Consider the following 25,624-nt stretch of genomic DNA (forward strand, 5'->3'; position numbering starts at 1 on the left):
CATGTAAAATTGCAGTTATTTTTATTGTTTCTCTGTGTTGTTTAAATTGCATACAGGATAATATCTCATTGGTTCCTATGTTCTGAAGTTTCTGGACTAAACTTAAGCTGGTCTCTGCTCCTTAGCTTACCAGACCTCCTTTAAAAGTTTGTACATGTGATGAACAATATGTTTAAAGGGTACATTGGCCATATCATGTTTCTTTGTTTTGTTTTGATAATTGATACAGAGACAAAATGGACAGGAGTTTCTTTTTGTTACATTTAAATGTCTTAATTCAACTTTTAAGCCAAAACACACAAATAAATGAAATGTCAGCCACTGTATTTCAGCTATTTCGTGCAGCTCTCGGGTTTTGCTCAGCCAGCTAAACAAACAGCATTATCCAAAGCTTTCAGTGTCAAAAATAAAGGTTCTTAAGGCTAAAAAGAACAGAGATAGTTATGTATGTATCGCAGGACCAGTCTAAATAATATTAAACCATATGCTAAATATGCTAAATCTGTCACATCATGTGGCGTCTGCTTTAGTTGGAGGTGTGCTTGTCCTCATTAAAATATACAAAAATAGGTCATTTCATTCAAAGGTAGATATCGATTCAGCGAGTTCTGGATCTGTGTTTGTTGTAACCCAGCTTGAGTGACAGAAAGCATAAATAGAACAGGTATGACAGGAGGTGGGACACAGACAGCTCTGATCGGGATCTGCTCTCTTCCGGTTTGGTTTCATCAACACAATCGCAAACTTGAGAACCGACAATAAGGAATTCATGTCCAAACATCTTAAACGTTCTGCTTTTAATGAGCATCGCATCTTTATATCATACACCAGTCAGCATTGAAGTGCATTGATTAAAAAGTGCAAATACAGATTTTTGACGCATTCATCTTTGACTAGAGGATTAAATTATCTTCAATATAACCCCCCAAAAATAAACATTCTACGGGGGTGTTCTGCAAAAGAAAACTGCTATAGTTGATGCTGTTACTAACCTAAAAGATATATGCTCCCCCCCTCTGGTTTCAAGCTTTTTGAAGTTATCTCTGAGTGACGGTGTGTGGAAGCATCGGCCTCCTGGTGTCGGATCACCTCAGTCCGTCCAACACAGCACGGTTCCTCGCGCTCCCTGACTAATTTCTCTGCCTTCTCAGTTTTCTGTGAGGAACACAGGAGCTGACTCCAGCCAGTGGAAGCACAAAGTCAGTGAGAAGCACTAGTTTAGTGCAATAGTTTCACACATGATAACCTTGCTACCTAGAAGTGGCTACCTCTGCATAGAGATGGAGTAGAGCTCTCATCGTACCCCTCATTGATAGGCCTTTGAGTTTTTACTGAGGGAAGCGCCGTTTTTTGTGGTTATCTCACCGGAGCAAGGATAACAGCATCCTTTGAGGTAATAAAAAACAAATCACAGCATGAAATTATCCGTTAAAACTGTCCCCAGTATCTCGGATTCTGTCATCAGAATTTGGATAATACTTATTGAAACCATAAGGCTTTACAATAAATGCAACTTGGCCATATGATGGCAAAAGTCTTCAGCGGAGGCATTCCTCGCGGGCTCTAGCTGCTGTCGGAGGAGGTGGGCGGGGCTGTGGAGGATGACCTCCGCCTGGACGCAGACTGTGAGCGCTCGGGGCTGTGTTTGTCATAAGGCTGGAGCTGCACCTCCAGGAAGTCCCTGTGCTGCTGGCTGATGACCTGGCTGATGAGCCCCGGCAGGGCCTGCAAGTTACTCAGTAGCGCCTCCAGCTTTGTCTCCAGCGCAGCAATCCTCTTCTCCATGTTCTCCTCCCTCTCATTCAAGTCTGATACCATGTCATACATGATGTTCTGAGTCTGGAACAGCAGAGAGAAGCACACTTAGCACGCTCACTTTCATGGATGCAGAACGTGGGCTTTTATTTTAAAAAGGCTCTTTTTAAAAAAAAATAAAATAAAGGATTCTTTTCAACCTGAACACTCTGAATTCATTCTCCAAAGGGGAGGAAAGACAATGAAAAAGATTAAATTTCACTTCACATTCTATTCAGGCTGCAAAAGAGAGTTTAAATAAGAAAAGATCCACTCCAGTGAGAATAAAGCTGTCATTAATAGCTGTGAAACTACAGAAGAAACAAGGATATTTCCACACCTTAAATGCTAAAACTCACGTGGACGTGAACCTGTAGACAAGTTTTGACAATAATATGATGGAAAAAGAGCTGAAAGGATCTTGTATGACATCTAGCCTTTATATCTAAATTGAAACGGCATAAAAGATGAAGTGAAATTCTAAAAAACAAACCAACTGGTTTTCAACATGAAACAGTGCCAAGTCCTTACTTTAATTTCTTAACATTAACAGGAATTATTATTTTTTTGCTCTTTTCTGTTTCCCAGCAACTCGTCCTTTGTCATCCTGTGTTCATGGAACAGAGGAAAAAATCAGGAAAGCACATTTCATCTTAAAAACAAATGTCACGGGGGCAGCTGAAACTGAACAGCCGCCACCCCGGAAGGAACATTTTTATGACCAGTTCACACAGAGGTCACGATTCCGTCCACATATACGAGCTCGCGACCTTGAGGAAACAGGAGAGGCGGCTGCGGGCGACGCCGTCGGCCGCTGTTCCTCTTCAGATATGAGCTGCAGCTTTTGAACATCCTCAGAAATCCTTGGCTTGATTTGGGGGAGTGTCGCTGCCTCCGGAGCTCCATTCAGCGGAGGGCTAATAACCCCTGGCAGCTCACAGGCGACGCCATCCATCACTTACCTTCTCCTCTTTTCGTTTGAGACAGAAAAATAGGACGAGTCAATGCGCCAACACCTCATACGAGGGCTTCGCTGCATCCTATTATGTAAACCCTAATCTTTTTTTATTTGATGCATCACACTTCCATTCAGCATTTAAAGGGCAGATATACATTATATTAACCTGTTACCCGAGGCAAAGATGTGCATTTGTGGAGTTTTTGGTTTTGTGAATGTTATAAAACTGATTTTAAATAATCTTGGAACGCAGGATAAACGTCCCGGTGCGTAAACACGTGAACAGTTTGACCTGTTTCCCTGCACAGATGAAGAAAAAGCTAATTAAACTGGGCTCGTAAACAAGACAACAAAGCCTGAACATCTGCAGCAGTTTTAAGTGGCGATGTTTCCAATTCAGAAAATACTCGAGCCTGTTTCAGCAGCCAACGGATGCAACAGATTCCACTGCAGGTTGATGGTTCAAAGAGTCGAAATCTAGTTTGTCCATTAAACCAAAGAAGAAGAGACTCGAATGGAGGAGAGATATGCAATCTGATCTCACTTCAAACACAATTTGACACCATCAAACCATGTCTGGACGGGAAAAAAAAACACAGCAGAGATCACTCCAAAAGGCAATTTGGCAATTTAACAACACGTGATTCGGCCTGAATGACAAAGGGAGTGAACCACTTAGGCCCCATTAAAGGAAAAAAAACCTTAGATTGCAAGATAGATAATCGAGTTTTGGGGAAACAATGTGATCTGAGGATTCCTTCATGGCACTGCAGAGGCGACGTAGCTGCCAATGACACTATTCAGCTCCAGCTTCTCACCGGAGGGACAAAAGGCTGCGCTGCCCTCTCATGGTGAGAGGCTGTCACAGCAGAACCCGAGCGGGCGCCGCCGGATTGAACCGCCTCGGGCCAATGTCGCGCCACGGCTCCCCTCGCTGCCGCCTTACAGCACGAGGTGATTAGGCAACATTAACTACTACCTCCATGCCGCGCTGGCGCGGGTCCAGCTGGAATGTGGCGGACTCCTGAATGTCAGCGCTCTGTGCTTTGGCTTCTGGCTGAATCATCAGATCACAGTGTGTCTCTGTTCCCAGGTTAGACGGTTCTGCTGTGTCAGGCCGGCGCGTTGCCGAGACTTTCCCTGAGGTTTGTCAACCTCTGTTCGGTTGCATCCGGACACAAACACCTGAGAACGTCAAGCGTGCGGAAGCGCGAGGTGGCTTCTTCTCAGTCGCCCCTGAAACGCTGCTGCGCCCCCCCTCCCCAGCGTGCAATCTACGCTGTAAAGTCAAACATCATCATCATTTCCAACCCACGGGATGAGAAGCTCAGGTGAGTGCAGACAACAATCATCTTTTTACGCAGCCTGTCTGTTTATTTGACACCTGTAGACTTTGGTTCACATTAGAAGACACAGCCAAGTCCAGCGTACTGGCATGCATCGCAGGTCGGGCACACAAGGGGTTAAAACATACGTCAGCACGGAGGTCGATGCTGGTGTACAATGCAGCCGTGGACTTACCTTTGCAAGGTCCACTAGTGAGTTTGCTTGGTCATTCAGCTTCCGTTGCTCCATTTTAACACTTCTCAATCTGAACACAAGACCATTCAGAACCCAACAAATGAACTCCAGCAGAAGGTGCAGCAATTAAATCTGGGCACATACAAGGCATACACACAGAGAGCACTCCTAGAGGACATGCACGGGACGTGTGTCGGAAATGCAAAAGAGAGGGGTCAGTCTGTTGGTCTGAGCTGCATGCAAGTGGGGAGGAGGGGTGGGGGGGGGGGAGGAGGGGGAGGTTAGCGCTACTCGGCTGACCACACAAGGAGGATCAGGGCATCTGCGAAGTGTAAACAACATCTATCAAGCTGATCACGCACACAGAGATACACATGGCTGTAGTTCACCTTCAGGGCAAAACAACGTTTTCTTATTTAGCTGCCTAAACGCATCAGATAAGAAACGCAGCTTTAGTCCGTCTCCCGCAAAACAAAAGATCACAAAGAAATGAGCTCCATGTTTTATTTAATAGGAAGGTAAATCAGTCCCGAACCGTTTTATTTTTCGACACGTGGCAGCTCAAACCTGCAGGAATGCTCCTCTACGCATGCTTCAATAATTCACGTCTCCTGTTTAATTAGGCTCCGAGCGCCTGTTCTCACTCCTGCCCTCGGGGGGGCTCAGAAACAGCAAGTTTGCAGTATTGTAGTATTGTAGCGTGTCGGCCACACGTGGCTTCAAGATGCTAAAGAGGTTTTTTTTCTCTCCCTGAACCACCCACGCATTTAAAATGAAACTGGATAATACAGAGAGAAGGAGCTGCCCGGGCTCCAAAGAGGGGTGAAATGAGATTAAAAAAGAATAAAACGACCCTGTGACGGTAGCGTGGGTGCGGCAAGAGGCGGCTGATTGTGTGTGAAACGAGGGGAGTCAGGATTAGGGAGGGGTTTAAGGGGGGGGCCTGATAATCAGCTCAGATATGGCGAGGGCCGTGCACTCCCCTGACGGGTCGGGGGACGCAAGAATGTCCTTGCAACGAGAAACGGCCTGTTTAAGACAGGTCGGAGATGAGGTCGTGGCTCGAGGTATGGGGGCCTTTTAATTTCTACACGGGTTTACCGCCCCCCCCCTTCCCCATCACGGTCATTTTTCTTCTGAATGGGCTCCTGAAGCGCTCCTCTCCATTCATCAGGTGGAACACGAGAAAGCTTTTTAACACTAAAACCAAAGCCAATCTCACTTAGTGCTCCGCTATTTTAACCACCCCTGACCTCTGTTTACCTCGCCAGTCGTGCAGACAATTTTTTGCTCAGCTTAATGGACACGCCGAGCAGCCCGCCACTGAATCTGGTTCTGCTGCGAGACATCACCCTGACCTTCCTCCCGGTTGCTTTTCTAATCCGCTGTTCTCCGAACAAGCCTCTCACTTCAACCTTGGTGATGAAAAGGGACAGCGGCCCCACAGGGGAGCTACTGAGACACTCAACCTGACAGATGTTAAGCCTGAAACATACTGGAAGACATTTGGTGGCGTGCATCATCGTGCCCGGTGGGTAAAAGGCAACATCTGAGCGACCTCAGGAGTGTTTATTGGAAACTGCTAGTTCTTCTCTGAGCAGCCGGACGCCATTATCTGCTTAGCGCTCCTGATAACGGCGCATCGGCGTCTTTGCTGCTGTCATCCAACAGAGAAATGAGGGGAAAAATGTGGCTGCAGATGTAGAATCAGGCGTAACAGTGGTTCCACGCGCCGAAGGATGACCCAGAGCCTCGATCTGCCGGAGCGGCTCCCTTGTAAAACACGACAGAGAGGATTTTATTAATTACGTGTGCTACTGCAGGCGCGCCTCCCGTCGAGCTCCGGTCGCCATCCTTCGGTACGTGAAAGCACCGTTAATTGGAATTTAATCAGTGGCTTTCTGATTAAAGATCAAATTCTCATCACATCCATGCAGAAATGGAAAGGAAAACACCCTCCGTCACCGATAATTGAAATTCACCGCATGTTGGGCGTTTAGTTGTTTACTAAAGCAGGTCGACTGTTTGTCTCTGCTGCACGTGTAATAACAACTGCTGCCGCCTGTAACTCACGTGAAACATTTGGGTTGGGTTCCAGTGGCATGAATTTCACTTATCGAACGAGGGAGTGTCACTTTTTTTTTTTTGAAAGCCACATTATTTGGTTTAAGGGCAAGCTCTTGTTAGCATGCAAACAACAGGTCTGTGTCTACATGGGAGGCGAAGACTTACTTTCGAGCTCTATTGCATTGTGTCGATAAGAACAAGAAAAAAAAAAAAAGAAACATGAAGGAGATAAATGAACCATTACAACATTAGATAAACATATTCATGTGGTTTGCGTGAGTCCGGCTGCTGTAACCCTCATCTCGCCTCTCGCCTCTCCTCCACCGCCGGTGTTGGATGTGTTATCTGTCTGGCTGCAGCTCTGCCTGCTGACTCTAATCCTTTCATTCTTCCCCTCCTGTGCACCAGTTCCAGCTATAACATAAATTCAAAAACAGGCCTCCTGTTCTGTAAACAGGCAGCGGCACGGACGACTCGGGCTTAACAACTGTTTGCGCAGCCACTGATGAGGACCACTGGGATGTTCTCTTCCACACTGCTACACTGTTACAGTGGGAACCCTTTTCCAAGGCTCATGCTTGTGCTTTCACCTGGCTGCCTGCTGGGGTTCTTTTCTCTCCTGTATTCACCTCCTGAAGTTACCAAAGTGGCACCGTATGATTGTAGAATTAGCTTTAGTGTCGTGGCTAAAAAGGTCGTGAAGCTTCAACGCTGCAAATGACCTGACAGCAGAGCACAGTCAAGCAATGCTGAACAGAAGCAGTCTGATGTGGGTTGCAGCAGCAGCAGCAGCAGCAGCAGCAGCAGACAGTCAGAGGATCTCCTACCTCTCCATTGACTTCCTAATATCGTACAAAAGAGCAAATCAAAGCTGCACCCGGGGGAACTACAAGGACCCACGTACATACATAAAACTGAAGGAAGCAGGCAGACAAAAGGGAGCTCCAGTCGTTACACATCACACTGCAGCGACTGGGCTGAGAGTTAGTGAACGAAGCTGCAGACTGGTGCTTGTAAGCGCTGTCGGTTGGAGAAAAACAGGAGCACGGTGAGGCTAAAATCAATGCTCTTTTCGGGTAAGCTAGCGCTCTCGTTTCGAGTCCCCCGGGAACCAGCCAAAAGACCGGCTGAGGGTCTGCGTCCAAAAAGAAGGAACACGTCGGGTCCTGAGGTCAGCATGCAAACTGATACACGATGGAAGAGACACAGCAGAGTTGGTCTGGCAGCACAAGGTGAGGGAGGGAGAACGATCGATATCAGACCACCGAGAATTCTCATTTTCCCTTCGGGAGTATCTGCGAGACCCAGGCTCCCTCCACAAGACGTCCATTATCATTTGAAGAGGTTTTTCTAATTCTCATTCATGGGAACTACCATTTCACACAGATAAAACAAGCAATTTTCAGTCGGACAATTCTAATCGGGTTCTCGCGTAAACGGATTATCCGGGCCTGCAGTGTGTCACTGAATAATTTCCACACATGTCGCACACTTTTCCACTGCGCAGAATCATCGGGAATCGCTCAGGTTCCCACAGCAGCGCCAGCGCGTACATTTGCTACAGGTGTCAAACAATTCAGATCTCAGGTTGGACAAAGGGCGCCGGGGGGCTGCGGCGGGCGGCGTTCCGAGCGCGGTACCTACTGGTGAATGGCTTGAAGGAATTTCCTCTGGTGCTTCCTGACTTTGGCGTGGTCCGTCTTCCTCACAAGTTTGGTGTTTTTGTAGATGAGCCACGTCTCCCTGAGAACATTTGCAGCCGTGTTTTTCACCTGGAACGTGCGCAGCATCGACAACGGTTAGCTCGGCTCTGTTAGCACCAAACATGCCGTCCAGTCAGAAGGCGGCAAACAAAGTCCAAGCCGATGCTCTCAAACATGCTAGTTCATCAAAAACAACAATAATTAGGAGAGGAAATAGCTCGCAGTTTAATTTAATCAAAAATCTAATTTTTTTTTTCATTATAAAAAAGAAAAAGAGGGAAAGGACGTCGCATCAATTATCATTTCTTCTAACTTACTCTTTTCGTTAGCTGTGTGTCCATCATAAAATTGTGGACGTGTTTTTCAGCTTTGGTTAGTTCCAGTTTCTTCGCGACCACGGCCACCACCAGGGCGGTGCATCCGGCTCCCTGCGGAAGGACAGGAAGACGCGGCAACAGTACGGGTTTACAGGTTTCAGTTGTCTCTGTACATAAAGACGTGTTAGCAGCTCTCGGTCTGCGTCCCTCACCATGATGCCAGTCAGGAGGCAAACTCCTTTCCCGCAATACGTGTTTGGGACCATGTCCCCGTATCCGATGGTCAGAAACGTGATTGAGATCAACCACATGGCTCCTAGAAAGTTGCTGTTTATGTCTTGGTTGTCGTGGTACCTGAGATTTAGAATAAAAGCAGAAAGTTGACCAGGAGAAAATCGAAATCAACCAAAAACATCTGACATCTTAACGTTTCAGCTGTGGTGCTGAGAAGTGTGTGTGTGTGTGGGGGGGTGGGGGGTGGGGGGGGCTTGCAATACACGCGTGTCATCTATTTTTACGCCTTATTCATGTTTTATACGGAGCAGAGCAGCATTGCATGAGAACGGGGTCCGAGCACCTCTCGCAGGCTCTCACTGTCCATGCAGCGATGATCCAGAGCGAGATGGTGAAGACCAGCAGCACCGTGCCAGGACAGATGGTCATGAGGGTCTTCATCACGAAGCGCGTGTTGAAGTTGATCTTGTTGAGCGCGCCGATGCTCCGCGACGAGGCGTCCGTGAAGAGCTTGCTGTGCAGCAGCATGACACGAGCGATGAGGTACAGCCGCAGGAACATGGGGATGGACAGGATGATGTCCACGTCCGCGTCCGTCTTGGATGGCACGTAGGAGTAGGCCAGGCGCGCCGTCCAGGTGAAGGTGTAGTTCCCTGGGACGGGATGGATGGCGCACACGAGGATCTCCAGGCAGATGAAGAAGATGCGCTCATAGGTCATGGCTATCCTCCAGTCATCGGCAGCGTTGTCCACCATGAATAACTGCAAGGGAAGGGCGGGATGAGGACGACTGAGGGTTTAAAATCATCCAACGTTTTCATCACGGTGGCACAGCAATCTACAGGAAGTCATTAAACCCCATTAAAGGATAAGTCACAGAGAGCCGGGAGTCATTAAGTCACATTGTTAAGTGATATTTGGGAACTCGGCAGCTTTTAAATGCAGTTGACAAATGAAACGACGACGCGGGGTTGATTACGGGACAGAGGACGAGCATCGGTGTTAATGGGACGATGCTTCATGATGATGTCATGTTGAATTTACACGTTCTGTTCTGGCCCTTACGGCGCTTCCGTTTCTGTGTGTTTAAAAAAAAACGCTCTGTAACACGTTTAATAATTATGATGAATAACTTAGATTATTTAAAATGTAATTAGGAAAGATTTTAAATTGATTTTTGAGTCGGACAGTTGATAATAAGGTAGCCCGGTAGGTGTAGCGACACCTACTGGCGAGAAGACAGATAGCAGGAATCCACTTTGCACGGAAATCAAACAGATTTCTCCAGAACAGCATCGAGAAGCCTTTCGAACATAATAGGTTATTTGTTTTTTGTAGGAATCAATTCCTTTTACACTTACGTCCACATTTATATCTCTGGGATGCTGAGGCAGACAAGGACAATTATTTTTAACTCGTCAGTTTGTTGGTCTTCTGAGCCCTCTTTCATCATGGAATCCCCCCCCCATCCCCATCCCCCCAATCCCCTCTAAAAGGGCAGATACAATATTTTACAATTTTATGGGACGTAAAGGCTCTGTGAAAAGCTTTGCAATATTGGGAGCATTTAGATTAAATTGGATTTCCACCTATAAACGTTGGAGTCCTGCTACTCTAATCTTTGTCCCTAAAGTGATGCATTCACAGTTTTATACTGATGAGAACATCTGTCGCCTCTCCGTTAGCAGTTGGTTGCGGTGACATCGCCACGGTGACCAGAAGGCAGGATTTTCCTCCGGGAACGTGAGTGGAGGCGGATTTCCACGGCCTTCATCACTCTTCTGCCTCATGACCTCTGTCATACACACGGCAGCTTCTTCTCACATCCTCTTCATCACTTTCAATCCAATTTGGGCTCTCTAGGCGGAGGAGGACTGCGTTCACCTGCGATGGCAGCTCATCCAACACTGATCCCAGATGACGCCGAGAACGTCACCTCAATCTTCCTCCAGATCGCCAGATTTCAGATTTGCTGCTGAGGCTTTGGGATTAAAGGGAATTAGCTTATCTGACGCTTGTCAAAGGATTTCTCACCGATATTTCTCTGCCTCCTCCTCTCTATCGGCTCGATCGCATCAAGGTCTCCTGCGTGTGCACAGACCTTCACAACCAGAGGCACATAGCTCAGACGACGTTGGCGTCAGTAAACACCCGTGATGAAGAGGAAAGAAATAATGCGGAATAACACGTAGACGGATAATATTAAGGCTTGCGTTTGAGGTATTGGTGCAGTGCACATATTGTGTTTTCAGTCAACTACCAGGACACAAATATGTTTGACTAAGAAAATAGCATATATGTTCACTGATGCGTTTTTCATTTTTAGGGACCGTGTCCAAATTATTTGTAGGGTAAGAAAATCAGTTGCGTATGATTTTGCTGCTGTTATTGCTGCAGATCTTGGGGTGACCCTCAGCTTTATAAGAACCAAGTCTTAACCAGGATATGATAAATCTGATGATAAAGCCGGATTTATGGTTGCAAGTTTGCTCGATGCAGCGCCTAGCCTGCGCATACGGTCCCTTAGCTGTTCATGTCTGAGCTATATTGGACTTATTGATTTAGGACAAAAACACCCTGCAGTTTTAGTTGTAAGAGCGATAATATTTTCAATTATTCATCTCGCACTGGTGGCATCTTGCCACGAAGAGTTCCTTTAGTTGCATTTGGAATGTCTCATTACAGAGGCACCACTGTCCTGGAGGGCCGAGGGAACCATTGGCCTACATTATTATTTCAGCTGTGATAGATCGCCAAAAAATGAATTAAATGAATATTTCCCACGGTGAAAAGGGTGGGAATTCAACAGGAGGGTTAAAAATAAAAGACATTAATGATGTTAACGGCGCTGGCTGTCTGCGTCAGCGGCACTCTGGAACATTAAAGCTGAACACAGGACCAACTACAACCGAACACGGAGGTGAACAACTGATACAGCAGTCCTACAAGTCCTCATTCAAAAGCTACAATCAGAGTTTTCTCCCAGCCCACAAAACACCTGGATCACAATTTCAGGGGCAATTGTTCGCGTCACATAAGCGACACCGAGCTCCTTTGACAAACTGACATCTGCCGGAGAAGTGTGTAACCCAAACCAAAGCCGGCCTTGTCTGACTTTCAGACGGGGTGTAATGGAGACAGGGCAGCAGCAGCTGGGCCCGCGCCCCGCCAGCGTCCCTTACTTACAGAATTAGGCCTCCGAAAGCAGCTGAAGCTATTGTTTCCACGCCGCGCGAGCTGCGTCTAATTTTACACATTAAACACACAAAAAAAACAGCTCCCTTTGCAAACGGTTAAAAAGTTTGTTACCTCACAACAGTGTGATTAAACATTTAAGCCCAGCTTGCATAAGGAAAGCCTTCTTGGTAGGTAAAATCCATTATGATAATGGGTGACCTGAAATCCAATACTCAAGAGCCCTTTAGCTCCGAGCGTCAAGTATTCCGATGCTAACGTAGCAGCACAACTTTATAACGGGGGGAGCTGGAATGGCAGAAGGCCTAAACTGGGTTTTCTATCAGGGTTTGGAGGCAATAAAATCCCACACAAAGACATTAGAGAGGTCACAGAATGAGAGGTCAGAGGTCAGGCCTCGGATCATTCTCGGGACCTCGGAGCACCTGCGACACCCACTGGGTTGGTTACTGGTTTCACTCCACTCAATATAACTAATGGAGTCGGGCTCAATATTTAATCCGTGTAATGTGGATCCGGGGAACATATATCTTAGCTGAGAATGAAATCGCTCAATCTCATTAGTGGATTAGGTTGAGAGGTTCGGCCCAATTAGACATTAATGCCGTGCTTTATTTATGCTATCAAAACGAGACACTTAGAGGCCACTTGGCAGAGAGAAATCTGCAACTCCTGCTTGCGTCATCTTCTGAAACAAAGCCGCACATTCTCACGTATATTCGATTCGAGCCTCCCGGAGCCAAGCGGCGCTGCGGCCCCCGCCAACTTACGCATTAACATTCATCTGCAAAATGAAGGCCGGCACCCGCGACTCTCAATAAACACATTTTAACATCTTAGACACTCTGGGGCCGCCAGGTGAAAACCGAGGTCGATGCTATCGGTGGTTATCTGACGCTCTCGGGCAGGAGATAAACGCCCACTATCTCCTGAAGTCGCCCAGTGTCTCTGACACGATGACGAGCCAGGGACGGGCGGACAGCCAGGCCAGGGTTTGACTTCGGCAGGACCGGCTGGCGGTTGTTGTTTTACCTTTGGAGCGCACTGAGGCGCCGCGTGACTGTGAAACACCTGTGCTAAATCTGATCACAGGAAGTGCAGATCAAAGACAGAACAGGCCTCAAAGCGATGCCGCATTAGTCAAAGGGAAAATCAGCAGAACTGCCATCGCGGGTCACAACGAGACGGCAGTGGCCCCTGCGCTAACGGGGCCCCCGGCAGCCAGCCTTTGATGTGAAAAGAGGAGAAAAACTCTCCGCGTGTCAGATTGCGAAACCAATAAGCGCAGCTCAGTTTAGACTCTGTCAAAGACGAAGCAAAGTCGCGGAGCTGCAGATTCAAACTTGTCTGTTTCCAATCACATAAGTCGCTGCCGACTCAACTGAGCTAAAGAGAAAAAAAACCAAAACTTTCTGATCTTCCTGAGGCAGATCACCGGCTGTCAAAGGGATTACTGGGACCACATCAGGCCGGTAACGTTTCAAGGAGAGGGAGGGAAAGGTCGTCAGGCGGGGAGGAGGACCAAACATTAACATAAAGCATGAATAACGCCGCTCCTATTGGGGTGTTGAGCTGTGCGGGAAGCAGGAAGTGGGAGCAGGAAGTGGTCACTGTGCCTCCCGACCAGCACATCAGTGCACATAAATAATACAGACACATTTATTGGTTTTAGGTTTCAAAGGTAGTGCTAGCTACTGATGCTGAACATCTCCCCAGCTCTGCTATCCAACCTGCTCTTTCAGGTTTTGCACTTCCTCTCATGGAAAATAAACTTTTGCACCCTGTGGGTGGGGGGGGGGGGGGGGGGGGGGTGGTGGTGGTGGGGGGTTCCGTCTGCAGCGGGTTTGATGCGTAAGTCAGTCTTAAAAGGTTGGAAGTGGCGGGGAAATATTTCATCACCCTGAGTTGTGCTTCTGCGTCTGACAGGCGGCTGTGAGTACACACGGACGGTGCATGCATAATCTACTGCCCCGCGGGGGCAGAGGACCCACACCGAGGAGGGGGCCGACCTCCAGAACAGCGCTGCTCATGTTGTCAACCCTCCAGGCTCGGGTAGCTGTAACGAACGGAAGCTCGTGCCCAGAAGAATCCCCGAATGCTGTCATCTTTACAAAGCAAAGAATGCGTCAATATCCACACAGGCTGATAGTCTGTCCCTATCTTTTCTAAATACGGTGGCTAAATATCAGACCTTCAAACCGTGAGAGCTGAACGCCACGGACGAACAACTGCTCGCTCTCCGGGACGTGACAGGTCGTTCGCTCCACGCAGACGCCGTCGTTAACATTTGGGGGAGAGGCGGAACGCCGTGAGTCAGACTGCGGATGATGCTTCCCGAGTCGCTTAAAGGTCCTCGGCGATGAGCAATCTGGATCAGTCTTTGCAGAAATGTGCGACGAACCGCTGCAATCAACTCAAAACGAAAGAGCCGCTTTAACGTCGGGCCTGGAGGTCAGAGCGGGGCGAGCGCGGGCGCTGCAGGTGGCCAAAGCGGTAATTAAAGAAACTGACAGCAAAAGAAAGTCCTTTTCAAAGCTGAAGGGGGAAATATCGGCGCGCTCTGAATAGAAAACGACCTTGCAGACATTTGTAATGCGTAAAAGTGATGACACAAGCCTTTAAAACTGCCGTCATCACCACATTTATGAACACAGACGTCGGCGGCTATGATACTGTGAATTTCAAAATAAAAGACCCAATGACCCGAAACCAGAAAGGAAGGTCCGACATCCACAGCGTCTGGATTCCGGATCACCAACTATTCAAACTCTAAATTAAAGAATCTAATTTAAAGTGTCTGAATAACTCACATATTCAGAAACGCGTCACATGGGGCTGCTGGAGTATATCCCAGCAGCCTCTGGGCCAGAGATGGGAATCACCCTGGACAGGTCAGCACTCCGTTACACACACACACACACACACACACACACACACACACACACACACGAGGAGATGGAGGAAACAATGATCTACTTTCATGAAGAGGGGGGTTCTAATTTATAAACAGCTCTGGGAACTCAAGGCGCCGCGGCTTGGGTTATGCTCTGAAATATGGTAATGACGGCGGCAAAATCCCGTCATTTTTCACGGCGAAGGGTTCACAATGAGACGCGTGAAGACGGCGGCGCGTTTGTGGGGCTATTTCAAAGACTGATTCCCCCCCCCCGAGACTCTACAGCACTAAACACACTAGCAAGGCTGATGAATGGTCCAAAGGAATATGTAAGAGTCTGATGGTATTTGTTTTACATCAAGCACATTTAAAAAGTGTGTGTGTGTCTGTGTGTGTGTGTGTGGGGGGATCAGCCAAACTGAATGCATCATAGAATCTCACAAAGTTTGCAAGTAGCAAATCCATTAACATGATTGAACATTTCTGGAGGCGGATTTTTATTTATTTATTCTTTTTCAAAAGGCATTTTCCTTTCAAGTTGATTCAATTAGGATAAAAAAAAAGAAAGAAAAGAAATGCATCTGCTACATGAAAGCTCTCCTGCATCATATGTCAAACCCCCCCCTAAAGTGGCTCCATTAATTGTGTGTCTCCAAGAAAAGACACAAGTGCTGAAGTGCAGGGAAATGTGTAAGTAATGCAACAATTCTCGGAGGCGAGGTTATAAAACTGTCCGAGTGTTGGGGCCACGCGGTGCCCGGGGAACACGCAGCGCCTATAAATCCCATCAAAAACGGTGCGAAAGATTACGATCAATGGGGTCATTCATGCAATCGCATGAAGAAAAATCCAGAGTCCCACCGCCCCGGCGTCGGAGGTGTAATTGAACTGAGTAATTACACTGCAGAGAACCTGAAATTTACCGCTTTGTTGCTCTCGCTGGGAGTCAATAACCTGATCCCAACCATTCTCATGGCGGATTTCCCCCCCTGCAAAACACCGTCAAACTCCCGCAGGTATGTTCTCACATGCAGCTGAGGATGAGAGCTGGCTGCAGCCAGAGGAGTGGGGAGAGTGTTTTGGACGTTACCTGGATCTCTCTTGCGTGGTATATGATAATCAGCCCCAGGAGGATGATTGTAGAAAGGCTTATCAGGCATTTTAGAGCTAATGAATACAGGGACTCCTGGAAAAGAGCACAACACTAAAGCCAACCATGACAGAAAAACACACAAAGATTGCATGCAAACAGCGGTGATTACATCAGGGTTCCCCTTCAGGGGCCTCTGGCCACCACCGGGCACCTTCCACGGAGCCCGGACTTTTTCAGTCCTCTATAACTTTTGGCTCCGGCGCTAAATCACATGCCACTAAATCGAGTCCAGCCAGGAGAAGATACGCACCTTTCCATAAGCTCCCCATGAGAGTTCGGTCTCTACAACCATAACAACGATCCCAAACATCCCGAAGATTAAAGCATAGTCGCTGAGTCGCTTCCTCTTCTCAAACAGGGCCCTCCTGTGTCCCAGCTTCTCCCCAATGTTCTGGTTTTTCTTTTTCCCCGATTTGCCGCCGCTGTGGCCGCAGCCTCCCCCTCCGTCCCCCGATGCGTAAGGCATCAGGGTGGTGGAATTATTCTCCGGCTTGGAAACTAGAGCGTCCGACGCGTCTGCGGCTGAGATGGGCTGCAATGGCTGGGACTCGGAATCAAACTCGTGGATATTTCTGCGGGACGAGCTCAAGTTGCTCAGCGGCCGCATTACGCCGCCGTTGTATCTGCAGCTGCTCATGGCTATTTCATTGTAGGAGTTACTGTCTCTGTGGCTGCTGCCCAGGCTGCCCCGCTGCCGACCGCGGCGATGCTGCTGCTGCTGCTGCTGCTGCTGCTGATGGCGATGATGCCTGGATGAACTACCATGACTAGAGGGTGTCAACTCGCAGCCTTGCCTCGAAGACGCCTCCGAAGGTGTCCTTAAACTTCCCACAGTGGCCGGCGACGTCCCGCGGAAGACGAGGCTTTTCCGCGCATCGCAGGTGCAGCTATTGCAGGTGCAGTGCTGGTCGTGCTGCTTCCGCCGATCCCCCCGTCCGCAGTAGTGCTGGGACTTGAAGCGCTGGAACTGCTGCTGCTGCTGCTGCTGCTGCTCTGGGAAGAAATCGTTCTGCAGATGCAACGGGCTTCCCATGTCAGTGCTGCCGTTTAAAGCGGCAGAGGCGGACCGCGGAGCACCCGGCGAAGGGCGTCGAGGCGCAGACGGGAGGACAGAGCTGCCGCATGACGAGAGCCATTTCGGCTCCGGTAGACTGAGTGCAGCCTCCGATTGGGCAGGAGGGGACCAAAACAACTGTCTCTACGTCATTGACAGGTTAGTCATGAGGTGCGAGGGGCCACACTCATTCACTGAAGGTAGCCAGTAGGTGGCATCTGCCTAGTAAGAATCTAAAGGGATGGAAGGGGGGAATGTTTTAAATCTCAGTGGTTCTGTGATTTCGCAGCCGGCTCGATCCATCAATGCCTGACTGATTTCCCCTTTATTGACTTCACCGCTGATTTACAAACTGCTCGGCTCCTCTCGCCTCATTGGCCGCGGGCCACGTGACCGCGCATGGCCCCGCGTCACCTCCCCATACGTGCCGGGCCCCTGTCTGCGGCCCCGAAATTGATGTGAACGCTGGTGGCGGCGTTATTAATGGAGTAGAAGAGTTATATCACCCGGAGGAAATACAGCCAAGTGCCCGAGATTGAGCAGCGGCGGAGGCATAAAATAAGGCCGGAACAATCATCCGGTGGCGGCGGTGGCGGCCCGCTTCTGCGTTGGGACTCTTAGATCACATTAGTGCGCCTGCAAGCTGATGATTCTTGGCTCGCAGAGGCCCCTCCGCCTCGCAATGCGGACTATTTTTACACTTCTGCGCATCAAAAGCAGTAAACGAAATATTAAACGTCTCAAAAAGTTGGAAACATAGAACCCCGACGGTCTTTTCGTGGCTGGCCGTGGGGCTTGGGTAACGTGAGCGTCTCTGAGCCCCGCGGAGTCAATCATCGATCACTAATCAGCCTTTAATTAAGCAACCCTGCACGTGCAGGGATCGCAATGCGCACTCCCTCCCGATTGGCTGGAGCTACATGCACGTGACACATCTATCTATCTATCTATCTATCTATCTATCTATCTATCTATCTATCTATCTATCTATCTATCTATCTAATGCATCCTTCTTCTGCACCTGATGTGTTTACAATGAGCCTCACGAGACTCCTGGGATGTAATTATTCCATCGGGTCAATGCGGTTTAAGTAATATTAAGCATAAAGATTATTCACATAAGTGGTGTTGCCCGGAGGGTCCGGTTACTTCGCCCCCTGGTGGTGGGATGAGAGGGCAGACTCTGAAAAGATTTTTCATTTCAGATCTTATATAAACCATCCAGGAAGGCATCAAACCGCCGCAGGCTGGATGTTCTGAAACCAGCCCTGGTGGTTTAATAAATAACGAGCGTGCATCCGCGTCTTTAGCCCCCAGCGTGCTCTCCAGCCGCCTGATGTACCTTGAAATGGAAACGCGTTTGCCACCCGACACATTTTTAGCATCTGCCCATGACTCGACCCACCACCAACTGCACGATCTCACTGGTTTGATCATCTTGACAAAGCAGCCAGAGAACTCAGCAGAACAGGAACCTGCTTAGGTTGACAAAAAAAACCTCCTTTCTGCTAAAAAATGAAGGGAACATGACTTATTTATCATTTAGGTTTGAGTCATATGGACACCTGATACTATGACATGAATAAGAACCTCGCCCCGTGTCCATCCTCCACCTGTTTACATGCCAAATGCCCCCCCCCCCGTGTCCCTGATATCTGAGTCCAGGAGGCCCATCACACCTGAGATGTTAGTACCGATTCACAGGTAATCAGGACAAAGTGGCGCGCTCACGGCCGTGACGGCGAGAGGTCAAACGCCACATTTTGATGCTAGGTCGGCCCTGCACGGGTCGGACTTCAGGTCGGCCTGTGATTAGCACGTCGGTCCGTCACAACGACGTGACGGACACGCCTGGCTCGCCTGAACGCTGCCGTCATCCCACTATTAAAATCTTTTATTAGCCTCGCTTTGTCTCCCGCTGCACCCTTCTGTCTCCTGCAGCGGCAGATTAGAACATTGATCCATTATAACTGGCACTTTGAGGACAAATTTGACAGGCTGTGCACGTTTCATCTCATGTGTGTGTGTGTGTGTGTGTGACAACCTGAATGTGTTGGGAGTCTTTGTCATCAGCGAGACCAAATTAGTCCCCGTGCCGTTGCTCCAATTGTGAGGTGGGATGTTTACCCTCCAAGTCTGCCGTTATCTGCGCCTCCCACCTGTGCACCTCCTGGATCTCTGATCTGTAATCTGCTATCTCCCATCATGCACCTGCCAATGAGATTAAAACCCCAATTCAGAGGACCGGTGCTGACAAATGTCAGTCGGACTGGACAAACACTTAAAATGAATAAATAAATGTGGAGGCCTAAAACATGTGTCTGCATATGTGAGCTCCTCGTTTGTCCGTTTGGGGCACAAAACGGTGCCGCAGTCATCCAGAGTGCCGACACGCCGGGTCAGGATTCCCTCTGTACCGTTCGTAAGACGGATCCAGCTGTTCGCAGAGAAACAAAAAACTTGTTTCGCTGTTCTGGACTCAGCCAACGGCAAAAACGTGCAGGTCATTCATCCAAATTTATGCTAATCTTCCTGATTTTCAGGCAGCGTGAGTGTTGACCCCCTTTAAGAAGCTAATTTATTAGCATACGGCAGCACCGGCGACATTTGGACCTCTCACTCTAAGGAAAAGCGCGTCAGGATTCTTCTTTTCAGAGGTTCTGCAGCTAAAGACGGACGTGGCGTCACCGGACTGGTGGGCGTTCAGCTCCAGTGTCTTGGTAAATGGTTTGCCCCAGTGTTTTAATCCACACATGGTAATAAGTAATGAGAGGTGCGAGGTCATCGGGCGCTGCGTGCGAGTGGATCCTCTTTGAATTTAATTTCGACTGTTTCCAACAGATAATGAGAATTTAGCGTGTGTGTGTCGGTGTGTGTGTGAGGCTGAAAGGTTCCTTGTAAAGTGAACCGCTCGGCTATTCATTATTCATTGTGATCAAGCGTTGCCATGGCTCTTACTCGAGAGGACCTCACAAGTTTAGCGCAAGACGGTAAAAACAGACATGAGAAATGATCCAGAACACGGCCTCAACGTGGACCCAAAGTTCTGGATAAAGAACCTTTGTAGGATTCCACCTAAATAGCAGCTCTGAGCATCTTTCACGCCATGTTTTTGGCTTAAATAGCTGCTGTTTTCCTGTTTGCTGAGCTTCAGTGTGCAGTAACGGCAGCCCGGGCCTCTGAAATCACCTTTGAGAAAGTGTTATTTTGGATTCCTTCTTCAATGAGACGCCAGCTTTAAACTCATCGTTCTAAGTCTGTTTCACACACCGGAGCTGCTTTAAAGAGCTCTGCAACACACACACACACACACACACACACACACACACACACTTGTGTTTCATTTCCAGCACAGTGGGAGTCCGACAAACAGACCTGCAGATGCTCAAAATAACTTCAATCCAACATTAAAGTCAAGAACGTTCTGCTGATGTTCTCTTGTAGAGCTGCAGTTGGGACTGAACCAGTCATTGACTCTCTATCCCAGAATAGCCAGTCATCTACCCTCTCTGTCCCAGTATAACCAGTCATCTACCCTCTCTGTCCCAGTATAACCAGTCATCTACCCTCTCTGTCCCAGTATAACCACTCATTTACACTCTCTGTCCCAGTATAACCAGTCATCTACCCTCTCTGTCCCAGTATAACCACTCATTTACACTCTCTGTCCCAGTATAACCAGTCATCTACCCTCTCTGTCCCAGTATAACCAGTCATCTACCCTCTCTGTCCCAGTATAACCAGTCTCCTGCTGGAGAGACCTTTGGTGTGAAGTCTGATGGCTGGATTAGCGTTTCGGGTTAAAATGATCAATTTTAATTACTCCATTTCCTCTAAAACACAGTAATGAATCCCCTGCAGCCCGTTATCGATCTTTTTTCAGGTTTTTTCCCGGCGTTCCCTCCGTCTTTTCCTGACTGGGCCGTAAAACCTGTCGGCCGTCTCTTGCGTCTGTCGGAGGGAACGTTTCCCTCTGCTCCTCATTTATAATCTAGTCTCATGTTTCCCATCTCAAGCATAATTAAGCACATCTTATTTTATTTCGGGCTAATCTCGCCGTCCCGTTTCTTCACTTCCTCCCGTTCTGTCGCTCTCAGCCTGAAGGAGCGGCTCCTTCGCCGAGGCGTCTCCTGTATCCGATGCCTTCAGGCCTTCGAGCCCAGTTGGAGCTGTGAAAATAAACCCGCCTGGAGCTAATCTGAGGTGAAAGAGGCTAATTATGCTGGTGTTTATCCAGCGGGGAGACGTTGCAGAGATTCGGTGGCCTCCTGAGGCGACATCGCCGCGGCGGCGTCGTTCTTTCATCGCAAGCAAATATTTTACCAATCCGATTTGAGTTCATCTAAAATAAAAGCTAAACTTTAACACGTTGAATCCCGGGTTGACTGTGCAGAATCTCAATGAAGCTCAAATTAGACCAAATTAGGTACAGAAGTGTGACCTTCAGGGTTCGTGTCGTACAAAATAACTCCGACATGCGGGACACCTCCGGCTGGCCCCGGAGACCCGGTAGGGGGGCACCTGACCCCACGTGTCTGAGGGCAGGTTAGCTCATGTTAGCCGAGACTGGCTGGAGATTCCCATGGGTTAAATATTCCAGTACAGAGGTCAGGGAAGAGCTTAATGAGTAAACGTTGTTGTTTGTCAAGCCGGAGAAAGACGAGTTCAGAGCAGAACGCACGATGCTCCAGTACCTGACGCTGCTGGTGGGTGAGACCTCGGCCCTCCTGCTGGGAGAACCAGCAGAACCAGAACTGTTGTTTACATGAGAGGGTGTAAAGATGGAAACCTTTGACGCAGATGTTCCTCACTCCCGCAGCTGGACTGTCCTGTCGTCATCGCCGCCATCTTCATCTGCGGCTTTGGTGGAACGTTCCAGTATGGATTCAGCGTTTCAGCCATGACCTCCCCGTCGGCTGTAAGTACACCGAAACCCTCGTCAAACAGCGACAAACCTGAGATCAGACGCACTTCTGACTCCTCCTGCCGTTAAAATATTTGCAATGTTCTGCGAGAACGGTTAAAAGAGCCACAATTCCGCCGGATATCTGACTTTTTTGTGACCTTTTTACAGATCGGGCTGTATAAATGTCAGTGAAAGTGAAATTCGTGGGTTTTTTGTCGCTACGTTCTCATTAAACGTTGAGGAGCGGCACCTTCTGTTGCAGTTTATCAAGCAGTTGGTGGGAGAGGTGTGCCAGGACAGGTACGGCGTCCACCTGCAGGAGTGGCAGGTGTCTCTCATCTGGTCCTTCCTCATCTCCATCTACTGCATCGGGGGCTTACTGGGATCACTGGTGGCCGCGCCGCTCGTCACCAGACTTGGGAGGTGGGTGAGGGGCGGAGGGGGAGGAGTCTGGTGTGATTCTAACCCTAACGCTTAGCTGCCCCCCCCCTCAGGAAACGCTGTCTTCTGCTGAACAACTTTGTGACCATCGCTGGAGCTGTGCTGATGCTCCTCAGCAGAACTGCCAGGTCCTTCGAGATGATCATGGTGGCGCGGTTGATCTACGGCATCAGCTCAGGTCAATCTGAGGAGATCTCCTTTTTCCCTCATTAATGCCTTCACTGACTCCTGGACCCCCCCCGCCCCCCCCCCCCGCCTCCTTTAACCACAAAGATAATCAATCTCCATTTCTGTCTGAGGTTCATCAGACCATCTGTTCCCCACTTATTGATCCCGATCGACTCACATCGTCTCTTGTTGGCGCCTGCAGGCATCGGCCTCTCCGCTCACTCCATCTACCTCGTCGAGTGCGCCCCCAAGAGGCTGCGGGGGATGGTGGGCGTCACCGTGGCAACCTTCGCCTCCTTCGGGAAGTTCTTCGCTCAGCTGCTGGGGATCAGGTGAGGTGTTGCCCTCGCCCCCGAGAGTCAGGTACGGGGTCAAGGAAGCGGGTTCAAATGTCAGCTGGCCAGTGGGCGTGGCCATGAGTGATGTGGGCGTGGTCAATTGGGCTCAGTTACAGGATCCCAGTTACTGGGAACACTGGAGGAGCATTGGTGTGAGAGTTTATTCAAAGTCTAACTTATAAGTGAAGGTTAACTAGTCCAAAAACAAAGGTGGAGAGGCTAAAAACACACACTGGTGGGGATCTAGCACACACACACACACTCACACACACACGCGCGCACTCACACACAAAGGTGAAACACTCCAGGGCAATCAGGATGTAGGAAAACTGAAAGAGGAAAAGGAAATGCAGCAAATCTTCAAAATAAGATGCAAAAACACAAGAAAAACAGGAAACCTGAGACACGGACAGCTGCAAATGGGGACAATTAACAAAGATCCTGTCCGAAGGAGCCCCACGTGATGTCGCGGGAGCACGTGAGATTCGGTGTTGAGCAAGCTTTTAAATCCAAAACTTCCCAAAAGCTCCAAAGGCCAAAGCAAAACGGAGCTCAGGTAGTTTAAAGTTTTCTTTGTCGGGGACGTTGGAACACAGGCATTAATCTCCATTAAGGAGAGGAGACTTGTTGGCTAATTAACCAAATCTCCACTTTGAGTCCCCGAGCAGGAACCAGTCACACTGAGAAAGAGCCACGCACGCGTGGGCTTTATGGAGCCTGCGCAGGTTTAAAACGGGGGCTGCTCACCCTGGTTCTGTGTCCTATTGATGGTGAGGATAATGTCGCCCCTGCAGCGAGTTCTTTGGTACCCCGGAGAAGTGGCCCTGGCTGCTGGGATTCAACGGTTTGGCGGCGTTGCTGCAGCTCGTCACGCTTCCGTTCCTGCCAGAATCCCCCAGATTCCTGCTGCTGGACAGAGGAGACCAGCAGGCTTGCGAGACAGGTCCCAACACGCTCAGATTCTGGCCCGAGGCCCGCGCTGTCATCGCACTAATCTGACTCTCCATCATTCGCCCTCCTCCGCAGCACTGAGGAAGCTGTGGGGCGACAAGGACTACAGCACAGAGGTGGAGGAGATGCTGGAGGAGAAAGCCGCCCTGGAGGGCGTCCGCAGCCACTCGGTGCTGGAGCTGATTCGGAACCAGAGCCTGCGCTGGCAGCTCCTGACCATCCTCGTGGGCTTCACGGGGCTGCAGCTCTGTGGCATCAACGCTGTGAGTCGCGTGAAGCAGCCTCGAAACTCGGCTGATCAGACGCACCGAGAGGAAGCAGAACTTTTCCAAAACCCGCTCGGGCTGGAGAATTTATATGCGTATGCAAGAGTCGCCCTCTAGCGGCCGACTGCAGTAAAAGCACTAACCCCTCCTCTGCATCGCCACCACTGGACCTGTGCGGGTGATGGTTGAGGTGTTTGAATGCATCATCAGCTGTTCAACTGGATGTTTGGTTGAGTTTTAATTAGACGACGCCATAAATGCAGTTATGCCACTGCTGATTTATGTGTCATCTTTAGAACAAACGCAATTTAAACTGAACCATTTTCCATTCCTCAACTACTTCTGCCCAGGTTTACTTTTACTGTTTTGAGGTGTTTCGTGCGGCGGGAATCCAGGAGCACCAGCTGAGGTACGCAGCCTTGGGAACAGGGTTGTGCGAGTGCCTGACTTCACTCGCGTGTGTAAGTGTATTTCAACAGTCTTGCACCTTTCGAGCTCGAGCTCCGTCACAGAAAACGTCACATTTGGACACGTTTAAATTTCAGAGCTGCGCCGCAGTAAAGTGTTACTAGGGCGCCCTCTTGCGGGTGACTGCTGACAATGTTTTGACGTTGCAGTTCATGATTATTGAGAACACCGGCAAAAAGGTTCTTATGTTGAGAGGATACGTGGGGATGTCTGTAGTCCTGATCCTCCTCACCATCACTATCTACTTTCAAGTGAGTTGCAGCAAATCCGCTCACCAGCTGCTGCCCATGAGTGGTGATTCACAGCTCCTTAAATCACTCCTGTTTCTATAGGAACACGTCTCCTGGCTGCCCTACTGCAGCATGGTCCTGGTATTCATCTTCATTTTCTGGTTTGCCAGTGGTCCGGGTACGTCCGTCAGTCTCAGTTCGCGCTTTGCTTGTTTGAATGCACGTTTCTAAAACCTGCCTGTGGCTCTCAGCTGGAGCGACGGCTCCTCTTCCAGGAGAATTATTCACTCAGCAGTACAAGTCAGCCGCCTACACGATTGGTTGCACCATCAGCTGGTTGGGTCTGTTTGCACTGGGGATGGTCTTTCCCATCGTAGAGGTGAGCTGGTTCCAGGTTCGGTCAGGTTCGGTCATTAACCCGCATCGCTCTGGCTCTGACTGTCCTCTTTTCTCCGCAGAAACATCTGCACGGCTTCTGTTTCCTCATATTTCTCTTCTTCTGCGTCAGCTGTGGGCTCTTTTTCAAGTTCAACGTCCCGGAGATCAAGAATTGCACAGCTCTGCAGGTCGCTGCAGAGTTTCAGAAGATGCACACAAAACAGGAGGAACCCAAACACATGAAAACAGACGTGAGGGAACCATACGAGACCAAGTTCTGAACATTTAGCCTGATATTTAGTGACGTTTGGGAGTGCATCGGGAATAAAAGACAAAAAATGTCATCACGCTTTTATCGTTGTTTCATAAAATGGGTCGCAAAACCAGATTGTTCATTCTTCTCTAATAAATGTTTTCTAATGTCTTAAAATGGTGACAGACGAGGCTGCGTTCATCTTAGTCCTCGTGTTGTTGTTTACATGATAAATCCGCAGCGTGCGTGCGTGTGTGCACGTGTGTGTGGACGTATATACACTAATGCACTTCATACAATCGATGCTTTCGCTAAAATAAATATATAAAAAGC

The 25,624-nt window shown here is 48.9% G+C and overlaps 2 protein-coding genes across 6 annotated transcripts; one reads left to right on the plus strand and one right to left on the minus strand.

The window, feature by feature from the left end:
* Positions 1–40: 40 nt before the first annotated feature.
* Positions 41–17,821, minus strand: kcnn2 (potassium calcium-activated channel subfamily N member 2). 3 transcript variants are annotated; one of them, XM_029837469.1, is made up of 9 exons: positions 16,089–17,820; positions 15,776–15,889; positions 8,938–9,356; positions 8,573–8,714; positions 8,361–8,471; positions 7,985–8,112; positions 6,506–6,514; positions 4,274–4,343; positions 41–1,839 (listed from the first exon to the last, which is right to left on the minus strand). In XM_029837469.1, exons 1-9 carry the CDS (start codon positions 16,869–16,871, stop codon positions 1,564–1,566), a joined length of 2,052 nt encoding a protein of 683 aa, XP_029693329.1. In that variant the 5' UTR covers positions 16,872–17,820; the 3' UTR covers positions 41–1,563. The 3 variants fall into 3 exon arrangements, with proteins under 3 accessions (XP_029693329.1, XP_003965618.3, XP_029693330.1); XM_003965569.3 differs by having other exon boundaries at positions 42–1,839; positions 15,776–15,871; positions 16,089–17,818; XM_029837470.1 differs by lacking the exons at positions 4,274–4,343; positions 6,506–6,514 and having other exon boundaries at positions 1,669–1,839; positions 16,089–17,821.
* On the plus strand, positions 17,033–25,624 carry slc2a11l (solute carrier family 2 member 11, like). Of its 3 annotated transcripts, none has more exons than XM_029837475.1 (12): positions 17,033–17,051; positions 21,712–21,810; positions 22,061–22,221; positions 22,293–22,417; positions 22,610–22,739; positions 23,540–23,688; positions 23,772–23,959; positions 24,313–24,423; positions 24,580–24,681; positions 24,763–24,838; positions 24,912–25,039; positions 25,119–25,624. In XM_029837475.1, the coding sequence occupies exons 2-12, from the start codon at positions 21,793–21,795 to the stop codon at positions 25,317–25,319; spliced, it is 1,389 nt and encodes a 462-aa protein (XP_029693335.1). In that variant the 5' UTR covers positions 17,033–17,051; positions 21,712–21,792; the 3' UTR covers positions 25,320–25,624. The 3 variants fall into 3 exon arrangements, with proteins under 3 accessions (XP_029693335.1, XP_029693334.1, XP_003965638.2); XM_029837474.1 differs by lacking the exon at positions 17,033–17,051 and adding an exon at positions 21,489–21,598 and having other exon boundaries at positions 22,040–22,221; XM_003965589.3 differs by lacking the exon at positions 17,033–17,051 and adding an exon at positions 21,491–21,598.

The sequence above is a fragment of the Takifugu rubripes genome, chromosome 6 (genome assembly GCF_901000725.2).
Source record: "Takifugu rubripes chromosome 6, fTakRub1.2, whole genome shotgun sequence".
Lineage (NCBI taxonomy): Eukaryota > Metazoa > Chordata > Actinopteri > Tetraodontiformes > Tetraodontidae > Takifugu > Takifugu rubripes.

What these genes read in the sequence shown, in the direction of transcription:
- kcnn2 (XM_029837469.1), bottom strand. Translation starts at nt 16,871, where the DNA reads ATGGGAAGCCCGTTGCATCTGCAGAACGATTTCTTCCCAGAGCAGCAG. An exon ending in CATGGGGAGCTTATGGAAAG is followed by an intron (nt 15,890 to 16,088) that starts GTGCGTATCTTC and finishes GGTTGGCTTTAG; the next exon opens with TGTTGTGCTCTTTTCCAGGA. An exon ending in ACACACAGCTAACGAAAAGA is followed by an intron (nt 8,113 to 8,360) that starts GTAAGTTAGAAG and finishes CGCACGTTCCAG; the next exon opens with GTGAAAAACACGGCTGCAAA.
- slc2a11l (XM_029837474.1), top strand. Translation starts at nt 21,575, where the DNA reads ATGCTCCAGTACCTGACGCTGCTG. An exon ending in GATCTACGGCATCAGCTCAG is followed by an intron (nt 22,418 to 22,609) that starts GTCAATCTGAGG and finishes TGGCGCCTGCAG; the next exon opens with GCATCGGCCTCTCCGCTCAC. An exon ending in CCATCACTATCTACTTTCAA is followed by an intron (nt 24,682 to 24,762) that starts GTGAGTTGCAGC and finishes CTGTTTCTATAG; the next exon opens with GAACACGTCTCCTGGCTGCC.